Raw genomic sequence first — 18,342 nt, 5'->3', positions numbered from 1 at the left:
CTTTAATGGGCCAATGGCCTTTTCTCATCTTTGAATTTCTTAATATTTCCTTATGAAATAAAAGAACACTTGGCTCATTAACCCCCACTCCTTCCAATAACCATATAGAATCTGCACTGTTATGCATTCAGCCCATCTATCTAATTTACTGTCAGGTAAATAACAGAAAGGAATAACGTAAGAATTTTTAAGAACAGGAACAGACTATTACACCCAGCTGGTCCAGCGTATTTTGATAGATCAATCCCCCTACTGCCTTTTCACCATATCCCTTGATTATTGGTTCCAAGAATATCATTCTTTATTTTAAATAATGGAGTTATGTCAGAATTTTATATTGCGTTTGAAAGTGATTTAGTTAAATCCGAAACTAGGGGCTTAAATCTAAACAAAACAAACTACGCAAGTACGCGGGGCGAGTTAGCTTAGGTAGGTAGATTGGGAAACTATATTAAAAGTTATGATGGTAGACAATCAATGGATAGCACTTAAAGAATGAATACATAATTTACAACAAACATACATTCCTTTAAGGCACAAAAATCCCACAGAACAAGTGGTCCTACCATGGCTAACAAGAGAAGTTAAAAATAGTATTAGATCAAAGGGAGAGGCTTATAATGTTGGCAAAAAGAGCAGTAAGCCTGAGGATTAGGAGGATTTTAGAATTCAGCAAAGGAGGACCAAGAAATTGATAAAGAAAGGGAAAATAGAATATGAGAGTTAACTAGTGAGAGACATAAAAACAGACTGTAAAAGCTTCTATAGGTATGTAAAAAGGAAAAGATTACTGAAAGTAAATGTGGAATGTGGAGATGGAGACAGGAGAAATTATAATGGGGAATAAGGAAATGGCAGAGAAATTAAGCAAATACTTTGCATCTGTCTTCACGGAAGATGCAAAAAACTTACCGGAAATAGTGGGGAACCAAGGGTCTAGTGAAAATGAGGAACTGAAAGAAATTAGTATTAGTAAAAGAATAGTACTGGAGAAATTAATGGGACTGAAAGCCGATAAATCCCCTGGATTTGATGGCCTACATCCTGCCGCTTTGAAAGAGGTGGCTATAGAGATAGTGGATGCATTGGTTTTCATCTTCCAAAATCCCATAGATTCTGGAACAGTTCCCATGGATTGGAAGGTAACAAATGTAACCCCACTATTTAAGAAAGGAGGAAAAGACGAAATGGGGAACTACAGACCTGTTAGCCTGACATCAGTAGTCGGGAAAATGCTAGAATCTATTATTGAGGACGTGGTAACAGGGCATTTAGAAAATAATAATCAGATTGGACAAAGCTAACACAGATTTATGAAAGGGAAATCATGTTTGACAAATCTGTTAAGAGTTTTTTGAGGTTGTAACTATCAAAATAGACAAGGGTGAACCAGTTGATGTGGTGTATTTGGATTTTCAGAAGGCATTCGATAAAGTGCCACACAAGAGTTTATTAAACAAAATTAGGGGTCATGGGATTAGGGGTAATAAACTAGCTTGGACTGAGGATTGGTTAACAGATAGAAAACAGAGAGTAGGACTAAATGGGTCATTTTCAGGTTGGCAGACTGTAACTAGTGGGGTACCGCAAGGATCAGTGCTTGGACCTCAGATATACACAATCTATATCAATGATTTGGATGAAGGGACCAAATGTAATATATCCAGGTTTGCTGATGATACAAAGCTAGGTGGGAATGTAAGTTGTGAGGATGATGCAAAGAGGCTTCAAGGGCATATAGACAGGCTAAGTGAGTGGGCAAGAACATGGCAAGTGGAATATAAAGTGGAGAAATGTGAAGTTATCCATTTTGGTAGGAAAAATAGAAAAGCAGAGTATTTTTTAATTGGTGAAAGATTGGGAAATGTTAGTGTTCAGAGGGACCTGAATGTCCTCGTACACGAATCACTGAATGTTAACATGCAGGTACAGCAAGCAATTAAGAGAGCAAATAGTATGTTGGCCTTTATTGCAAGAGGATTTGAGTATAAGAGTAAAGACATCTTATTGCAATTATATAGGGGCCTGGTGAGACCACATCTGGAGTTGTGTACAGTTTTGGTCTCCTTACGTAAGGAAGGAGATACTTGCCATACAGGGAGTGCAGCAAAGGTTCACCAGACTGATTCCGGGGTTGGAGAGATTGTCCTATGGTGAGAGATTGAGTAGACTAGGCCTATATTCTCTATAGTTTAGAAGAATGAGAGGTGATCTAATTGAAACATTTAAAATTCTTACAAGGCTTGACAGGGTAGATGTAGGAAGGATGTTTCTCCTGGCTGGGGAGTCAAAAACCAGGGGTCACCGTCTCAGAATAAGGAATCGGCCATTTAGGACAGAGATGAGGAGAAATTTCTTCACTCAGAGGGTGATGAATCTTTAGGATTGTCTACCCCAGGGGGTACTATAGATGCTTAGTCGTTGAGTATATTCGAGACAGAGATCAATAGATTTTTTGGATATTAAGGTTATCAAGGGATATGGGGCTAACACAGGCAAGTGGAATTGAGGTAAAAGATCAACCATGATCTCATTGAATTACGGGGCAGGCTTGAGGGGCCAAATGGCCTACTCCTGCTCCTATTTCTTATGTTCTTATGTTACATTAGTCATCATTAGCCGCGAGAATTGCTATTGAATTTGCAAACTTACAAACAAATTAGTTAAATCTTAACCAATTTCTGTTCCTATCCTTTTTAAGTGTCACAAATGGGAGTTGTCTAGACCAGGTAGTTAACTATTTTAAAAGCATCCAACCTTTTCCTAATCATATTCATTATTATTCGCGTATTAAAAAAATCACAGATAAAACTTTCAAGACAAAACTGATATTTTTTCTCAGATTTGCTCAGTGAATACTCCAGGATAATGTATCTGAACCAATAAGTCTTTCTGCTCCTCTACACCTTTTAAAGTTTTACTAGTTAGTATGTATGTCTTCTCCTTATTCTGCCTCCAAACTTGTATCACCTCATATTTCTTTGCTAAATGTCATCAGACATCGATTTGCCCAATCTACTAATCTAACAGTTTAATTTGCACAATTTGACCATGACTGCTCCTTTCACATATGATATTCCTAATACAGCATCAACAACAACAATTTGTCTTTATGTAGTGTCTTTAATGTAGTAAAACCTCCTAAGGCATTTCACAGGAGCACAATCAGACAAAAATTGACACTGAGCCAACGAAGGAGACATTAGGACAGATGACCAAAAGCTTGGTCAAAGAGAAAGGTTTTAAGGAACGTCGTAAAGGAGGAGAGAAAGGTCGAGATGCAGAGAAGTTTAGGGAGGGAATTTCAAAGTTTAGGGGCTTGATGGCTGAAGGCATGACCGCCAATGGTGGGGTGACGGATGGACAAGAACCCACAGTTGGAGCAATGCATCGTCGGCAGTCGGCGAGAGGCGGGAGCAGCGTGAGTTGGAGAGACCGATAAAGGCCCAGCGGGTGTTCCTGAGGCAGTGGCAGTCGACGAGAGGCGGGAGCAGCGTGGTGAGGCCTATAAAGGCCCAGCGGGTGTTCCACAGGCAGCGGCAGTCGGCGAGAGGCGGGAGCAGCGTGGTGAGGCCTATAAAAGGCCCAGCTTATACAGTTCCAGCCGGGAGAAAAAGCAGAAAAGAAGTAGAAAGGAATCAAAAGGTGACGTTATAGCCAAAGGGGTAAGTGATTGGCTGGTGATTGGTGAGTAGGTTTTCTTTTTCTTTTTTATATCAGTAAGTGACCTGTTAACATTGTTGTCGCCAAATTAAGTGTACCTAAGGGTTAATTCATGGCAGGAGAGCTCGGTCACATGATATGTTTCTCCTGTACCATGTGGGAACTCAGGGACACTGGCCGACTACATGTGCGGGAAGTGCATCCGCCTCCAGCTCCTGATGGACCGCGTTGCGGAATTGGAGCTGAGGGTGGATTCACTCTGGAGCATCCACGATGCTGAGAATGACGTGAGTATCACATGTAGCGAGTTGGTCTTACCGCAGGTGAAGGGTCCACAGCCAGCTATGGAATGGAAGACCAGCAGGAAGAGCAGTGCAAGGAAGGTAGTGCAGGGGTCCCCTGCGGTCATCCCCCTGCAAAACGGATACACTGCTTTGAGTACTGTTGAAGGGGATGACTCATCAGGGGAGGGCAGCAGCAGCCAAGTTCATGGCACCGTGGCTGGCTCTGTTGCACAGGAGGGCAGGAAAAAGAGTGGGAGAGCGACAGTGATAGGGGATTCAATTGTAAGGGGAATAGATAGGCGTTTCTGCGGCCGCAACTGAGACTCCAGGATGGTATGTTGCCTCCCTGGTGCAAGGGTCAAGGATGTCTCGGAGCGGGTGCAGGACATTCTGAAAAGGGAGAGAGAACAGCCAGTTGTCGTGGTGCACATTGGTACCAACGATATAGGTAAAAAAAAGGATGAGGCCCTACAAGACGAATTTAAGGAGCTAGGAGCTAAATTAAAAAGTAGGACCTCAAAAGTAGTAATCTCGGGATTGCTACTAGTGCCACGTGCTAGTCAGAGTAGGAATTGCAGGATAGCACAGATGAATACGTGGCTTGAGCAGTGGTGCAGCAGGGAGGGATTCAAATTCCTGGGGCATTGGAACCGGTTCTGGGGGAGGTGGGACCAGTACAAACCGGATGGTCTGCACCTAAGCAGGACCGGAACCAATGTCCTAGCGGGAGTGTTTGCTAGTGCTGTTGGGGAGGAGTTAAACTAATATGGCAGGGGGATGGGAACCAATGAAGGGAGACAGAGGGAAACAAAATGGAGACAGAAGCAAAAGACAGAAAGGAGATGAGTAAAAGTGGAGGGCAGAGAAACCCAAGGCAAAAAACAAAAAGGGCCACTGTACAGCAAAATTCTAAAGGGTCAAAGTGTAATAAAAAGGCAAGCCTGAAAGCTCGGTGCCTCAATGCGTAGAGTGTTCGGAACCCAGGAGAGGGTTGTGAGCTAGTTAGAGTGGGTGAGAGCGCAGATGAACAGGATCCCAAGAAAGAATGCAAAAGGCAGGAGGCAACAGAGCAGAGTCGCACTGGGGTAAGTGTAAACCACAAGGTGATAGGAAGTGATAATATGTATGAATATAAAGGGGCTGCAGGAGGGGTCAAAACTAAAAATCATGGCTAAAAAACTAGTATTAAAGCACTCTACCTAAACGCACGCAGCATTCGAAATAAAGTAAATGAGTTGACGGCACAAATCATTACAAATGGTTATGATTTGGTGGCCATTACAGAAACGTGGTTGCAGGTGGCCAAGACTGGGAATTAAACATACAGGGGTATCTGACAATTCGAAAGGATAGACAAGAAGGGAAAGGAGGTGGAGTAGCTCTGTTAATAAAGAATGATATCAGGGCAGTTGTGAGAGATGATATTGGCTCAAATATACAAAATGTTGAATCATTGTGGGTGGAGATTAGAGATAGTAAGGGGAAAAAGTCACTGGTGGGCATAGTTTATAGGCCCCCAAATAATAACTTCATGGTGGGGCGGACAATAATCAAGGGAATAATAGAGGCATGTGAAAAAGGAATGGCAGTAATCATGGGGGATTTTAATCTATATATCGATTGGTCAAATCAAATCGCATGGGGTAGCCTGGAGGAGGAATTCATAGAATGCATACGGAATTGTTTCTTAGAACAGTATGTTACAGAACCTACAAGGGAGCAAGCTATCTTAGATCTGGTCCTGTGTAATGAGACAGGAATAATAAACGATCTCTTAGTAAAAGATCCTCTCGGAATGAGTGATCACAGTATGGTTGAATTTGTAATACAGATTGAGGGTGAGGAAGTAGTGTCTCAAACAAGCGTACTATGCTTAAACAAAGGGGACTACAGTGGGATGAGGGTAGAGTTAGCTAAAGTAGACTGGGAACACAGACTAAATGGTGGCACAATTGAGGAACAGTGGAGGACTTTTAAGGAGCTCTTTCATAGTGCTCAACAAAAATATATTCCAGTGAAAAAGAAGGGCGGTAAGAGAAGGGATAACCAGCCGTGGATAACCAAGGAAATAAAGGAGAGTATCAAATTAAAAACCAATGCGTATAAGGTGGCCAAGGTTAGTGGGAAACTAGAAGATTGGGAACATTTTAAACGACAGCAAAGAATGACTAAGAAAGCAATAAAGAAAGGAAAGATAGATTACGAAAGTAAACTTGCGCAAAACATAAAAACAGATAGTAAAAGCTTTTACCGATATATAAAACGGAAGAGAGTGACTAAAGTAAATGTTGGTCCCTGAGATGAGAAGGGAGATTTAATCATGGGAAATGTTTAAATGGCTGAGACCTTAAACAATTATATTGCTTCGGTCTTCACAGTGGAAGACACAAAAACCATGCCAAAAATTGCTGGTCACGGGAATGAGGGAAGGGAGGACCTTGAGACAATCATTATCACTAGGGAGGTAGTGCTGGATAGGCTAATGGGACTCAAGGTAGACAAGTCCCCTGGTCCTGATGAAATGCATACCAGGGTATTAAAAGAGATGGCGGAAGTTATAGCAGATGCATTCGTTATAATCTACCAAAATTCTCTAGACTCTGGGAAGGTACCAGCGGATTGGAAAGCAGCTAATGTAACGCCTCTGTTTAAAAAAGGGGGCAGACAAAAGGCAGGTAACTATAGGCCAGTTAGTTTAACATCTGTAGTGGGGAAAATGTTTGAAGCTGTCATTAAGGAAGAAATAGCGGGGCACCTTGATAGGAATAATGCAATCAAGCAGATGCAACATGGATTCATGAAGGGGAAATCATGTTTAACTAATTTACTGGAATTCTTTGAGGATATAACGAGCATGCTGGATAGAGGTGTATCGATGGATGTGGTGTATTTAGATTTCCAAAAGGCATTCGATAAGGTGTCACACAAAAGGTTACTGCAGAAGATAAAGGTACGCGGAGTCAGAGGAAATGTATTAGCATGGATCGAGAATTGGCTGGCTAACAGAAAGCAGAGAGTCGGGATAAATGGGTCCTTTTCGGATTGGAAATCGGTGGTTAGTGGTGTATCACAGGGATCGGTGCTGGGACCACAACTGTTTACAATATACATCGATGACCTGGAAGAGGTGACAGAGTGTAGTGTAACAAAATTTGCAGATGACACAAAAATTAGTGGGAAAGCGGGTTGTGCAGAGGACACAAAGAGGCTGCAAAGAGAATTAGATAGGTTAAGCGAACGGGCTAAAGTTTGGCAGATGGAATACAATGTCGGAAAATGTGAGGTCATCCACCTTGGAAAAAAAAACAGTAAAAGGGAATATTATTTGAATGGGGAGAAATTACAACATGCTGCGGTGCAGAGGGACCTGGGGGTCCTTGTGCATGAATCCCAAAAAGTTAGTTTGCAGGTGCAGCAGGTAATCAGGAAGGCGAATGGAATGTTGGCCTTCATTGCGAGAGGGATGGAGTACAAATGCAGGGAGGTCCTGCTGCAACTGTACAGGGTATTGGTGAGGCCGCACCTGGAGTACTGCGTGCAGTTTTGGTCACCTTACTTGAGGAAGGTTATACTGGCTTTGGAGGGGGTACAGAGATGATTCACTAGGCTGATTCCGGAGATGAGGGGGTTACCTTATGATGATAGATTGAGTAGACTGGGTCTTTACTCGTTGGAGTTCAGAAGGATGAGGGGTGATCTTATAGAAACATTTAAAATAATGAAAGGGATAGACAAGATAGAGGCAGAGAGGTTGTTTCCACTGGTGGGGGAGACTAGAACTAGGGGGCACAGCCTCAAAATACAGGGGAGCCAATTTAAAACCGAGTTGAGAAGGAATTTCTTGTCCCAGAGGGTTGTGAATCTGTGGAATTCTCTGCCCAAGGAAGCAGTTGAGGCTAGCTCATTGAATGTATTCAAATCACAGATAGATAGATTTTTATCCAATAAGGGAATTAAGGGTTACGGGGAGCGGGCGGGTAAGTGGAGCTGAGTCCACGGCCAGATCAGCCATGATCTTTTTGAATGGCGGAGCAGGCTCGAGGGGCTAGATGGCCTACTCCTGTTCCTAATTCTTATGTTCTTATGTTCTTATCGTACTTGGAGGGTTTTCAGGTTGGAGGAGATTACAGGGATAGAGGGGAGTGAGGGATTTGAACACGAGAATTTTTCCTTGCTTTTCCTTTCTGTCTCTTTTTACTCTCCTAATCTTTCTTTCCCTCTCTTTATTTCTCTTTCTGTACTTAATTTGACTGTAATTTACCATCTTTATCCGTCTTTATCTTTATCTGTTTCTTTCTCAATCCTTAAATCTCATCGGCCACTATCTTCAAGGAGGAACACACTGTCTAATGGAAGCAGATTTTGCATTAAGGAAGTAGTGTCTGCTTCAGGGAGGGTCTGAAGTTAGTATTGGTGACCTAGAGGACAGCAATGAGGGACAAGATCACACATGAAAGAATAACATTATCATCTGCTCCCGTCATGATGAGCTATTCTTTTTTTGTGTACTTTTAGACTGTATACAACTTAGCAATGGGCTGCTTCAATGACGGAGTCAATAATTGTGTAGTACTGAACCACACAGACCAGAAAGGCCATAGGTTTGGTCTGTGTTGAGTTAGCCGCTCTCCATTGAGGCAGAGTTGAAGGCACTATAATTGGCCTTAATATCCACAGACAGAGGAGGGAACTAATTGGTCCGGGTTACCGCTCTTCACTGGTATCTAGTGACTGCTGCTGGAACGTGCACGCATCATCATCATAGGCAGCCCCTCAAATGAGGATGACTTGCTTCCACATGAGTTCACAGGTGTTTCAATGAATGACCCGATGTTCCAGTCCTGAACTCCAATTGAGGAGGTGGAAGATGCCTGTGCGTGGATTTTTTAATGTGTGATGACATCAGACATCACACGGGCTCGACTGAGATAGGCCTTTATCCAGTGACAAGGGTTAACCAGGACGATGGAGACCTGCTCTGTTGCACAGACCTAGTGCGCACACATATCGTAGTGTGGGCAGGCCCGTGCTGCCACTAGGCTCTCGGCTCTTCTGGGCCCCATACCCTCATTTGCCACACCTTCGCCCACGATGTTCCAGGGCCCGGCGCTCCAGCTCTATTTATAGCCCCGATCTGCGGTGGTGTTCTCACACAGGTCGGGGCAACCCACAATGTTGGAACATGCACTGGAGTGTTGATTTGACTGGCTGAGCCCATTGTTTTGGGCTCAGCCAGTCAAATGCTCCAAGTCTGTTTTGGCACAGTGGGCTTTGTAACCCTTAAGCAGATTGAAAGCTTTATTCAGCTGGAGTTTCACGGGTACTACGGATCAGGAAATCAATTTTGCAGGTGCCCATGCCAGTATGAGCACATCCTGATCACCCACAAGGGGTCAGGAAATGTAAAATGCGATGTTGGATTGCTGCATTAATGTGAAGTTGGCAGAACCAGCTAGATGTTTTAATTGACACCCTTTATTAGCAGGTCAATTTAAAACCCTCTTGCAGCAATCTTGGGTGTTCCAGGCCATGACCCAGTATGGAAACCTCAGTGGAACCCACTTACACTGCTCTGTTGAGCTGGACATAGGTATTTTGCTGGTGTCAGTACAATCTGGGAAGAAAACTTGGAAGCAGTGGGAAAGCTGATGGTTGATGCCATCCTACCAGCTCCGCTTCCTTCTTCAACGTCAAGCCTCCAATGGGGCAGATGGAACTTTTGTCCAACCTGGCCCCAAGGGGAATTCCCTGTGAGTCCTCTTTGGGGTGGAGACCTGGCATCATCATCTCATGTCCTGGCTTTGCCAGTTGCTATCTGCCTGACTTCTGCTGGAAATGCAGGACCATTGTGCTGATATACCTACTTTTATAGTATACAACACACGGGATATAGTATATATGGTACATTGTAGCAGAGTGAGTTTTACTAAGTAACCTAGGTTATTAGTGTGGTGTACTGCTGTGTTCACCTACTGTGACAGTCCATGATTTAGTTGTACCACCAGAGCTGTTAAATTTACCCTATTCCACTGGGGTGAAGCATGCTCCAGATATTTTCAATATGGGCTTCAGCTGCTGTCAGTGGGCCAGGAATCAGGATTAGATTTCAGAACTTTCTCCCGGTTCAGTTTTAAGGAGTACTGTTTTTTTTGAATGGGCTACCTTTCATAATTTCTCAATTTACATTGGCCACGGGGCAGGGGGGAGAAGGTGTTGAGGGGGAGGGGGACTGTTTCCTGCTGCATTGATAGACTGCCATTAGAAGCCTGCCCACATTGGGATCCAGAGAGATGTCTCTTAGGGACTGTTCCTCTTAATAACCAAATCCTTATTTTCTATATATAGGACTCTTTCCAAATATCTGTGAGTACAAAGTTGAATGGTCATTTTTTTTTAGCTCTGTGAACAGCTCATATAATTTTATACCAGTAGGCCAAAGATTAAGAAAATATTTCCATGGCATCTCTTACCAGCAGTATGGCTAAAAAACAGTAAGGGGAATCTAAACTTCATCCCATATCACAATGGCACTGGTCATTAGTATTCTAATGTGTTGTACCAACTGCACGCTATGGGAAAGATAATTTAATTTTTTTTAAATGCTACTCTGGCTTGAATTCTTGAAGGTGAAAGCTGATAATCCCTGCAAAATGATCACCTCCATTCCTGACAAGACAAGAGAAAAAAAGAGAAGACAAGATAAAAGAGAGAATCCACAGACTGAAATTCATGTAAGTGTTCCAGAATAGTTACACAAAGGTTGTGCTGCAGTGATCCCAGAGACACACTAATAAATGTTCTGAGGCCCAAGTTCTTTCCGATATTTGGAAACCTGACTACTTTTTCCCTTCAGCTTTCACCCCATCTCTCCTAAAGCTGCCAATTCATTGTGGGTCACTGGCCACCCCCCAAGCTTACCCAAGTAGCTGTTCATCATGTATGCGCCTGAATGGTGAATGTTGGCAAACTCTTTAACTGCAAGGAGCATTGCAGCCAGCACCTGGGGTGTGGGAGTTAAGAGGGGGGCGGGGGAGGGGGGGAGCATTCCCCCATATGCACACTTTCCAGCTGGGGTCACTGGTGATCAGAAGTGGGAATCCTATCTGATTTTCCCCTCCTAAATCTAGGTTTACTAATGCCAATGGTGATACCCCTAGCACGAATGTGCCTAAGATTTACTAACTTAGCAAAGAGAAGGGATTTGAATGTGGATCCTTTCTGGTATTTGGGGAAGCCAACTTAACACTCTTCCTGGTGGTAAATTTCAAAATGTATGTTACAAACATGGAAAGGAATGCACTGTGGCACCTGGTACAAAGAACCCCTGAGTATCTGCATTCATGGTACAAATTTCCCTGAGTTCGAAATTCAATTCCACATGAGATTGATTATTATTAATAGTGATCAATCTTGAAACCCATGTACAAAGACCATCTTAATATAATCAACTCACATTCTCAAATCCCCTACCTAATACCATCGTGGCAGCACCATCAGCACAAAGTCCGCAGCAGTTCAAGGAGAAGGCTCAACATGGCCTTCTCAGGACAACTAGAGAAGGGCAATAAATGCAGATTTGACAACATTGCCCAAATTTGAAAAAGACCACTGGTTTGTGGTTTTGATACAAAATGGATACTATCACAAGACTTCAACTCCAAAACTCCAGCAAAATTCTTGGAAAATCCCATGCATTAAAAACGGAACATAAACTAGTCATGTCGAGAAATCATAGAGATGCTTTGCACGATTTTCCATCTATAAAAATGAGGGTGGGGTGTGCATGTTTGGAAAATCACTCCTTAACATTCCAATCAAACTATCTGGTTCAGGGAATTCTCTCAGTATCCTGGTCAACATTCATCCCGCGACCAACATCACCAAAAATAGATTAACTGGTCATTCTTTCCATTGTTAATTGTGGGATGCTGCTGTGCGTAAAAATGGCTGCTGCTTTCTCCTATATAATGACAATTGTCTGCACTTCAAAGTAATTCATTGTACATAAAATCCTAACCGAGAGAAGTGGTAAGATGTTAAATAATGTTAAGTCCGTCCTGCTAAGATGCAAATAACAGGAAAACTGCCATATGATGTATTCCCATAATTTGCATCTTATTATAATATGTCTGCCCAAGAAATTTCCATATATTCTGCGTGAGTTATACCAGAATGCTGCTTTAACCTGAGTGGAAAATCCTGCTCACACTTTCTTATACACACAGTCACTTTTAACAAACTCACACTTTTTCACATACTCACTTTTTCCACACATAGAAACATAGAAACATAGAAAATAGTTGCAGGAGTATGCCATTTGGCCCTTCGAGCATGAACCACCATTCAATAAGATCATGGCTGATTATTCCTTCAGTACCCCTTTCCTGCTTTCTCTCCATACCCCTTGATCCCTTTAGCCATAAGGGCCATATCTAACTCCCTCTTGAATATATCCAATGAACTGGCATCAACAACTCTCTGCGGCAGGGAATTCCACAAGGTAACAACTCTCTGAGTGAAGAAGTTTCTCCCCATCTCAGTCCTAAACGGCTTGCCCCTTATCCTAAGACTGTGTCCCCTGGTTCTGGACTTCCACAACATTGGGAACATTCTTCCCGCATCTAGCCTGTCCAGTCCAGTCAGAATCTTATATGTTTCTATGAGATCCCCTCTCATCCTTCTAAACTCCAATGTATAAAGGCCCAGTTGATCCAGTCTCTCCTCATATGTCAGTCCAGCATCCCTGGAATCAGTCTGGTGAACCTTCGCTGCACTTCCTCAATAGCAAGAACGTCCTTCCTCAGATTAGGAGGCCAAAACTGAACACAATATTCCAGGTGGGGCCTCACCAAGGCCCTGTACAACTGCAGCAAGACTTCCTTGCTCCTATACTCAAATCCCCTTGCTATGAAGGCCAACATAACATTTGCCTTCTTCACCGCCTGCTGTACCTACATGCCAACTTTCAATGACTGATGAACCATGACACCCAGGTCTCGCCGCACCTCTCCTTTTCCTAATCGGCCGCCATTCAGATAATATTCTGCCTTTGTGTTTTTGCCCCCAAAGTGGATAACCTCACATTTATCCACATTATACTGCATCTGCCATGTATTTGCCAATTGGCTAACCTGTCCAAGTCACCCTGCAGCCTCTTAGTGTCCTCCTCACAGCTCACACTGCCACCAAGTTCAGTGTCATCTGCAAACTTGGAGATATTACACTCAATTCCATCATCTAAATCATTAATATATATTGTAAAGAGCTGGGGTCCCAGCACTCCACTAGTCACTGCCTGCCATTCTGAAAAGGACCCGTTAATCCCGACTCTCTGCTTCCTGTCTGCCAACCAGTTCTCTATCCACGTCAGTACATTACCCCCAATACCATGTGTTTTGATTTTGCACACCAATCTCCTGTGTGGGATCTTGTCAAAAGCCTTTTGAAAGTCCAAATACACTACATCCACTGATTCTCCCTTGTCCACTCTACTAGTTACATCCTCAAAAAATTCCAGAAGATTTGTCAAGCATGATTTCCCTTTCATAAATCCATGCTGACTTGGACCAATCCTATCACTGCTCTCCAAATGCACTACTATTTCATCCTTTATGATTGATTCCAACATTTTCCCCACCACCGATGTCAGGCTAACCGGTCTATAATTATCTGTTTTCTCTCTCCCTCCTTTTTTAAAAAGTGGTGTTACATTAGCAACCCTCCAGTCCATAGGAACTGATCCAGAGTCGATAGACTGTTGGAAAATGATCACCAATGCATCCACTATTTCTAGGGCCACTTCCTTACGTACTCTGGGATGTAGACTATCAGGCCCTGGGGATTTATTGGCCTTCAATCCCGTCAATTTCCCTAACACAATTTCCCACCTAATAAGGATATTCTTCAGTTCCTCCTTCTCACTAGACCCTCGGTCCCCTAGTACATCCGAAAGGTTATTTGTGTCTTCCTTTGTGAAGACAGAACCAAAGTACGTGTTCAATTGGTCTGCCATTTCTTTGTTCCCCATTATAAATTCACCCGAATCTGACTGCAAGGGACCTATGTTTCTCTTCACTAATCTTTTTCTCTTCACATATCTATAGAAGCTTTTGCAGTCAGTTTTTATGTTTCCGGCAAGCTTCCTTTCATACTCTATTTTCCCCCTCTTAATTAAACCCTTTGTCCTCCTCTGCTGAATTCTAAAATTCTCCCAGTCCTCTGGTTTGCTGCTCTTTCTAGCTAATTTGTATGCCTCTTCCTTGGAATTAATACTATCCTTAATTTCCTTTGTTAGCCACGGTTGAGTCACCTTCCCCGTTTTATTTTTACTCCAGGCAGTGATGTACAATTGCTGAAGTTCGTCCATGTGATCTTTAAAGGTTTGCCATTGCCTATCCACCGTCAACCCTTTAAGTATCATCTGCCAGTCTAATCTAGCCAATTCACGCCTCATACCATAAAAGTTACCTTTCCTTAAGTTCAGGACCCTAGTTTCTGAATTAACTTTGTCACTCTCCATCTTAATAAGGAATTCTACTATATTATGGTCACTCTTCCCCAAGGGGCCTCGCACAACAAGATTGCTAATTAGTCCCTTCTCATTACACATCACCCAGTCTAGGATGGCCAGCTCTCTGGTTGGTTCCTCGACATATTGGTCGAGAAAACCATCCTTAATACGCTCCAGGAAATCCTCCTCCACCGCATTGCTACCAGTTAGGTTAGCCCAATAAATATATAGATTAAAGTCGCCCATGATTACTGCTGTACCTTTATTGCACACATCCCTTATTTCTTGTTTGATGGTGTCCCCAACCTCACGACTACTATTTGGTGGCCTGTACACAACTCCCACTAACGTTTTCTGCACACACACACATATGACAAACAAAGTTGGCAAATGCCAGTGTGCTATTAGATAGCAGTCTTACCCTCAACTCAATGATGCATCTTGAGATGTCAGGTGTGATTTTAGCAGTGAAGTTATTCTGTTTCATACACTTTTACATTTATATAAAACAAATAACAATGAAAACTGCATGATCCAAAGGCAAATATAATACCTAATTTACAAATCTAAAAACCCCACGGTGACATTTCATACATTTATTATTTTCCATAGACCAGCACAAAACAGTAGACACCAGCAGTCAGTGAGATTTGCCATTATCATATGCCAACTCACATACACATATACATTCGTTCACATACTTCCACTCACATATACATATACATTCTTTGACACACTTAGACTAATTCACACACTAATTCACATAGCCAAAAACACAAGCAAACAGATTCAATTCAACTCGCATGCACAAATACGCGCTCCAGGCACACACTAAACTCATACAATCACACAACCAAGCATAAATATATTCGTACACCAACCTCACTCACACGTTTACATGTTGCAGATATTCACACTCACACAGTGATACTAACACTCAGGAATTCACACCCACTCCACATTGAAGCTCACAATCAGTCTTGCACACACACATTAACAGACTTACACAAATACACTGGGAAAATTACACACTCCCATTCACTAGACACTTTCATTCACTGACTCTGACCCACATTTACTGATACTCCACATTCACACACACTCAGTGACATACTCACTCACAGTCACACTCCCTCACATTCACACTCAGTCACACGCAAACTCAATGACACGCTCACTCACATTCACACTCAGTCACACTCACTCAGTCACAAGCTCACTCACAATCACACTCACAGTCACATTCACTCAGTGACACACTCAGTGACACACTCACAGTCACACCCACTCACATTCACACTCACTCAGTGACACACTCACTCACATTCACACTTACTCTGTGACACACTCAGTCACACTCACTCACAGTCACACTCACTCACAGTTACACTCAGTGACACACTCACACACTTATTCACAGTTACACTCACTCAGTGACACACTCACAGTCACACACACTCACTCGCACTCACTCACAGTCACACTCACTCAGTGACACACTCACTCACATTCACACTCACAGTCACACACACTCAGTGACACATTCACTCACAGTTACACTGACTCAGTGGCACATTCACACATATACAGTCACACACACTCACTCACAGTTACACTGACTCACAGTCACACATACTCAGTGACACACTCACTCACATTCACACTTACAGTCACACACACTTAGTGACACATTCACTCACAGTTACACTCACTGAGTGGCACACTCACTCACAGTCACACACACTCACTCACACTCACTCACAGTCTGACACACACACTCACTCAGTCACACACACTCAGTGACACACTCACTCACAGTCTGACACACACACACTCACTCACAGTCACACACACTCAGTGACACACTCACTCACAGTCACACACACTCACTGACACTCACAGTCACACACAGTCTGATACACTCACTCTGTCACACACGCTAAGTCTCACTCAGTGACACAGTCTTGCTGAGACTCATGAACACTCTCACACACTCTGCCTTTCTGAGACTCCCCCTCACCCTCTCACTGAGCACTCGGGGAGGGGAGGGGAGGGTCTTACCGATGGTGGACACCACAGTCCCCACGAAGTAGAAGGCTCCGGTGAAGTCCCACCTGGGTCGCAGGGTGTCGGCGTGGATCCCGGCGGCGATGGCCGCCTCGTAGTCCCGCAGGAAGGCGCTCAGCTCGCCGCCGGCGATGTCGAACTTGTCGGCGAAGTTGCGCAGGGTCCGGTTCCACGTGGCCCGCGCCTCCAGCTCGGTGGGCCGCTCGATGGCCGAGAAGACGGCGGCCCCGCACAGCAGGTAAGCCACGATGAGGAGGGCCAGCAGCACGAAGCGCCCGTTGTCTTCGTTGAGATGCAGGAGAGCGCAGCCCCGGGCGCTGCCCATCATCCGCCGGTGAGCAGCAGCAGCCGCGGACTCCCTGTGCCAGGGGCAGCCTGCGCCCGAGCACTCATCCACCAAACTTTGAGGGGGGCAGACTCCAGCAAGGAAACAGAACCCCAGCCTCCCAGCCTGGACCTCGTTGGCTCCCAATGCTGGACTTAGAACGACACGCAGCGAATAGCATCCCCCCCTGCACTCATCGCCGCTCTGTAGATAGCAAGGTGCTCAACTGCTGCTCTGCAATATCTTTCCTCCAACATTTTTTCTCCCCACCCCCAGCTGGAATGTGCAGCATTCCCCGGTGATGTTTTAGTTCCCATTAGCGCTCACAGACCCAGGTCCACCTGCAGTATTTCGATGCGCTCCCCTGCGAGACCACCTCTCCAATGTTGCTGGTCTCCAGTGCTCGCCGTCACAGTCAGATCGATTGAGAATCTTGAGGTCCCTTTCCCCCCTCGCTCTCCGCGATAGTCGGGCAATAACTCGATCTGCTTTGCGAAGTCCGCACTCACTGTGCAGCCAGCTGGCAGCGAGGGGTCATATTTCCAGGGTCAACAGAAGGCTGGCATGAAGGCTGGAGGTTGGAATACCCGGGGCACATTGGCAGCGAGTGGGGGCACTGTCTGCTGCCCCTCCCGGAGAACGTGTCAAGCCCATTCCTGTCTGAAGTCTCCGCCGATCTCCTTTGGAAATGTGCGCTAGCCTGAAAGAGAGCGAGAGAGAGAGAGGTTTAGGAAACTGAGAGGCGGGTCCCTCTCCTGCACAACCAACCTCAACCTTCATTTCAGCACCATGGACGGGGCCAGGGTTCCCAGCTACGACTCGGCTCCCCCGCCCCCCCCCCCCCCCCCCCCCACCACTTGGCCTTTTTCAGCACCTTTCCCCGCCTCCCCCGTCCAGTCCAACAGAAAAAAGTGCCCACGCAGTGGACGGCGAAGGCTTCATGCTGCCGCTGCCTGAACTTGCCCAGCTCTACTCCGCAGCCACCCGCCCATCCCAACCGGCGCTGGGCATCTCTGGCCATCCTGCAGGCGCTCTCTGCCTCCGGACTGTCACTCAAGAGGTTTGTGCGCGGAAGAGTTTGCTCCAGGATCGCCCTGACCACACACTTCCATTTGGGCTTTTATTTTGAACGTATAATTGGACAGTAAACTCCCCCTATTGAAATGAAATTACTGAGATTGGTACCGAACAGTGAACCGAAGTTCAGATCTCACAGCAACAATCTGATGGGCATTTCCCTGGTCAGGTTGAGTATAATATGAGGCACGAAAGTCACAGCTATGAATATATGAATACTTGCTTCATTACATGCAGGCTTTTATCAGTGTTGTTTTTACGATTTGCATTTCATGCAAAGCTTTGCGAATCGATGGTTCTCTCCTGCTTCTACTACATATAAAGCTATCACACGTTTTCTTCCCTCGCTATTATCACTTTAATGAATAAAAACCAAACCAGGAGCGGGCCTATTTGTGCTACAACCCTAAATGGCT

The 18,342-nt window shown here is 44.4% G+C and overlaps 1 protein-coding gene across 1 annotated transcript in view; it reads right to left on the bottom strand.

Moving 5' to 3' along the window:
* LOC139272604 (potassium channel subfamily K member 12-like) overlaps positions 1–16,943 on the bottom strand; it is a 104,605-nt gene extending 87,662 nt beyond the window's left edge. Inside the window, exon 1 of the mRNA XM_070888683.1 lies at positions 16,519–16,943. Coding sequence (XP_070744784.1) covers positions 16,519–16,852 — 334 coding nt within the window. The 5' untranslated portion in view covers positions 16,853–16,943. The remainder of the gene's footprint in view (positions 1–16,518) is intronic.
* Between the last annotated feature and the right edge of the window lie 1,399 nt (positions 16,944–18,342).

The sequence above is a fragment of the Pristiophorus japonicus genome, chromosome 9, assembly GCF_044704955.1.
Source record: "Pristiophorus japonicus isolate sPriJap1 chromosome 9, sPriJap1.hap1, whole genome shotgun sequence".
NCBI lineage: Eukaryota > Metazoa > Chordata > Chondrichthyes > Pristiophoridae > Pristiophorus > Pristiophorus japonicus.
This window is presented reverse-complemented; position numbering and strand designations above follow the sequence as displayed.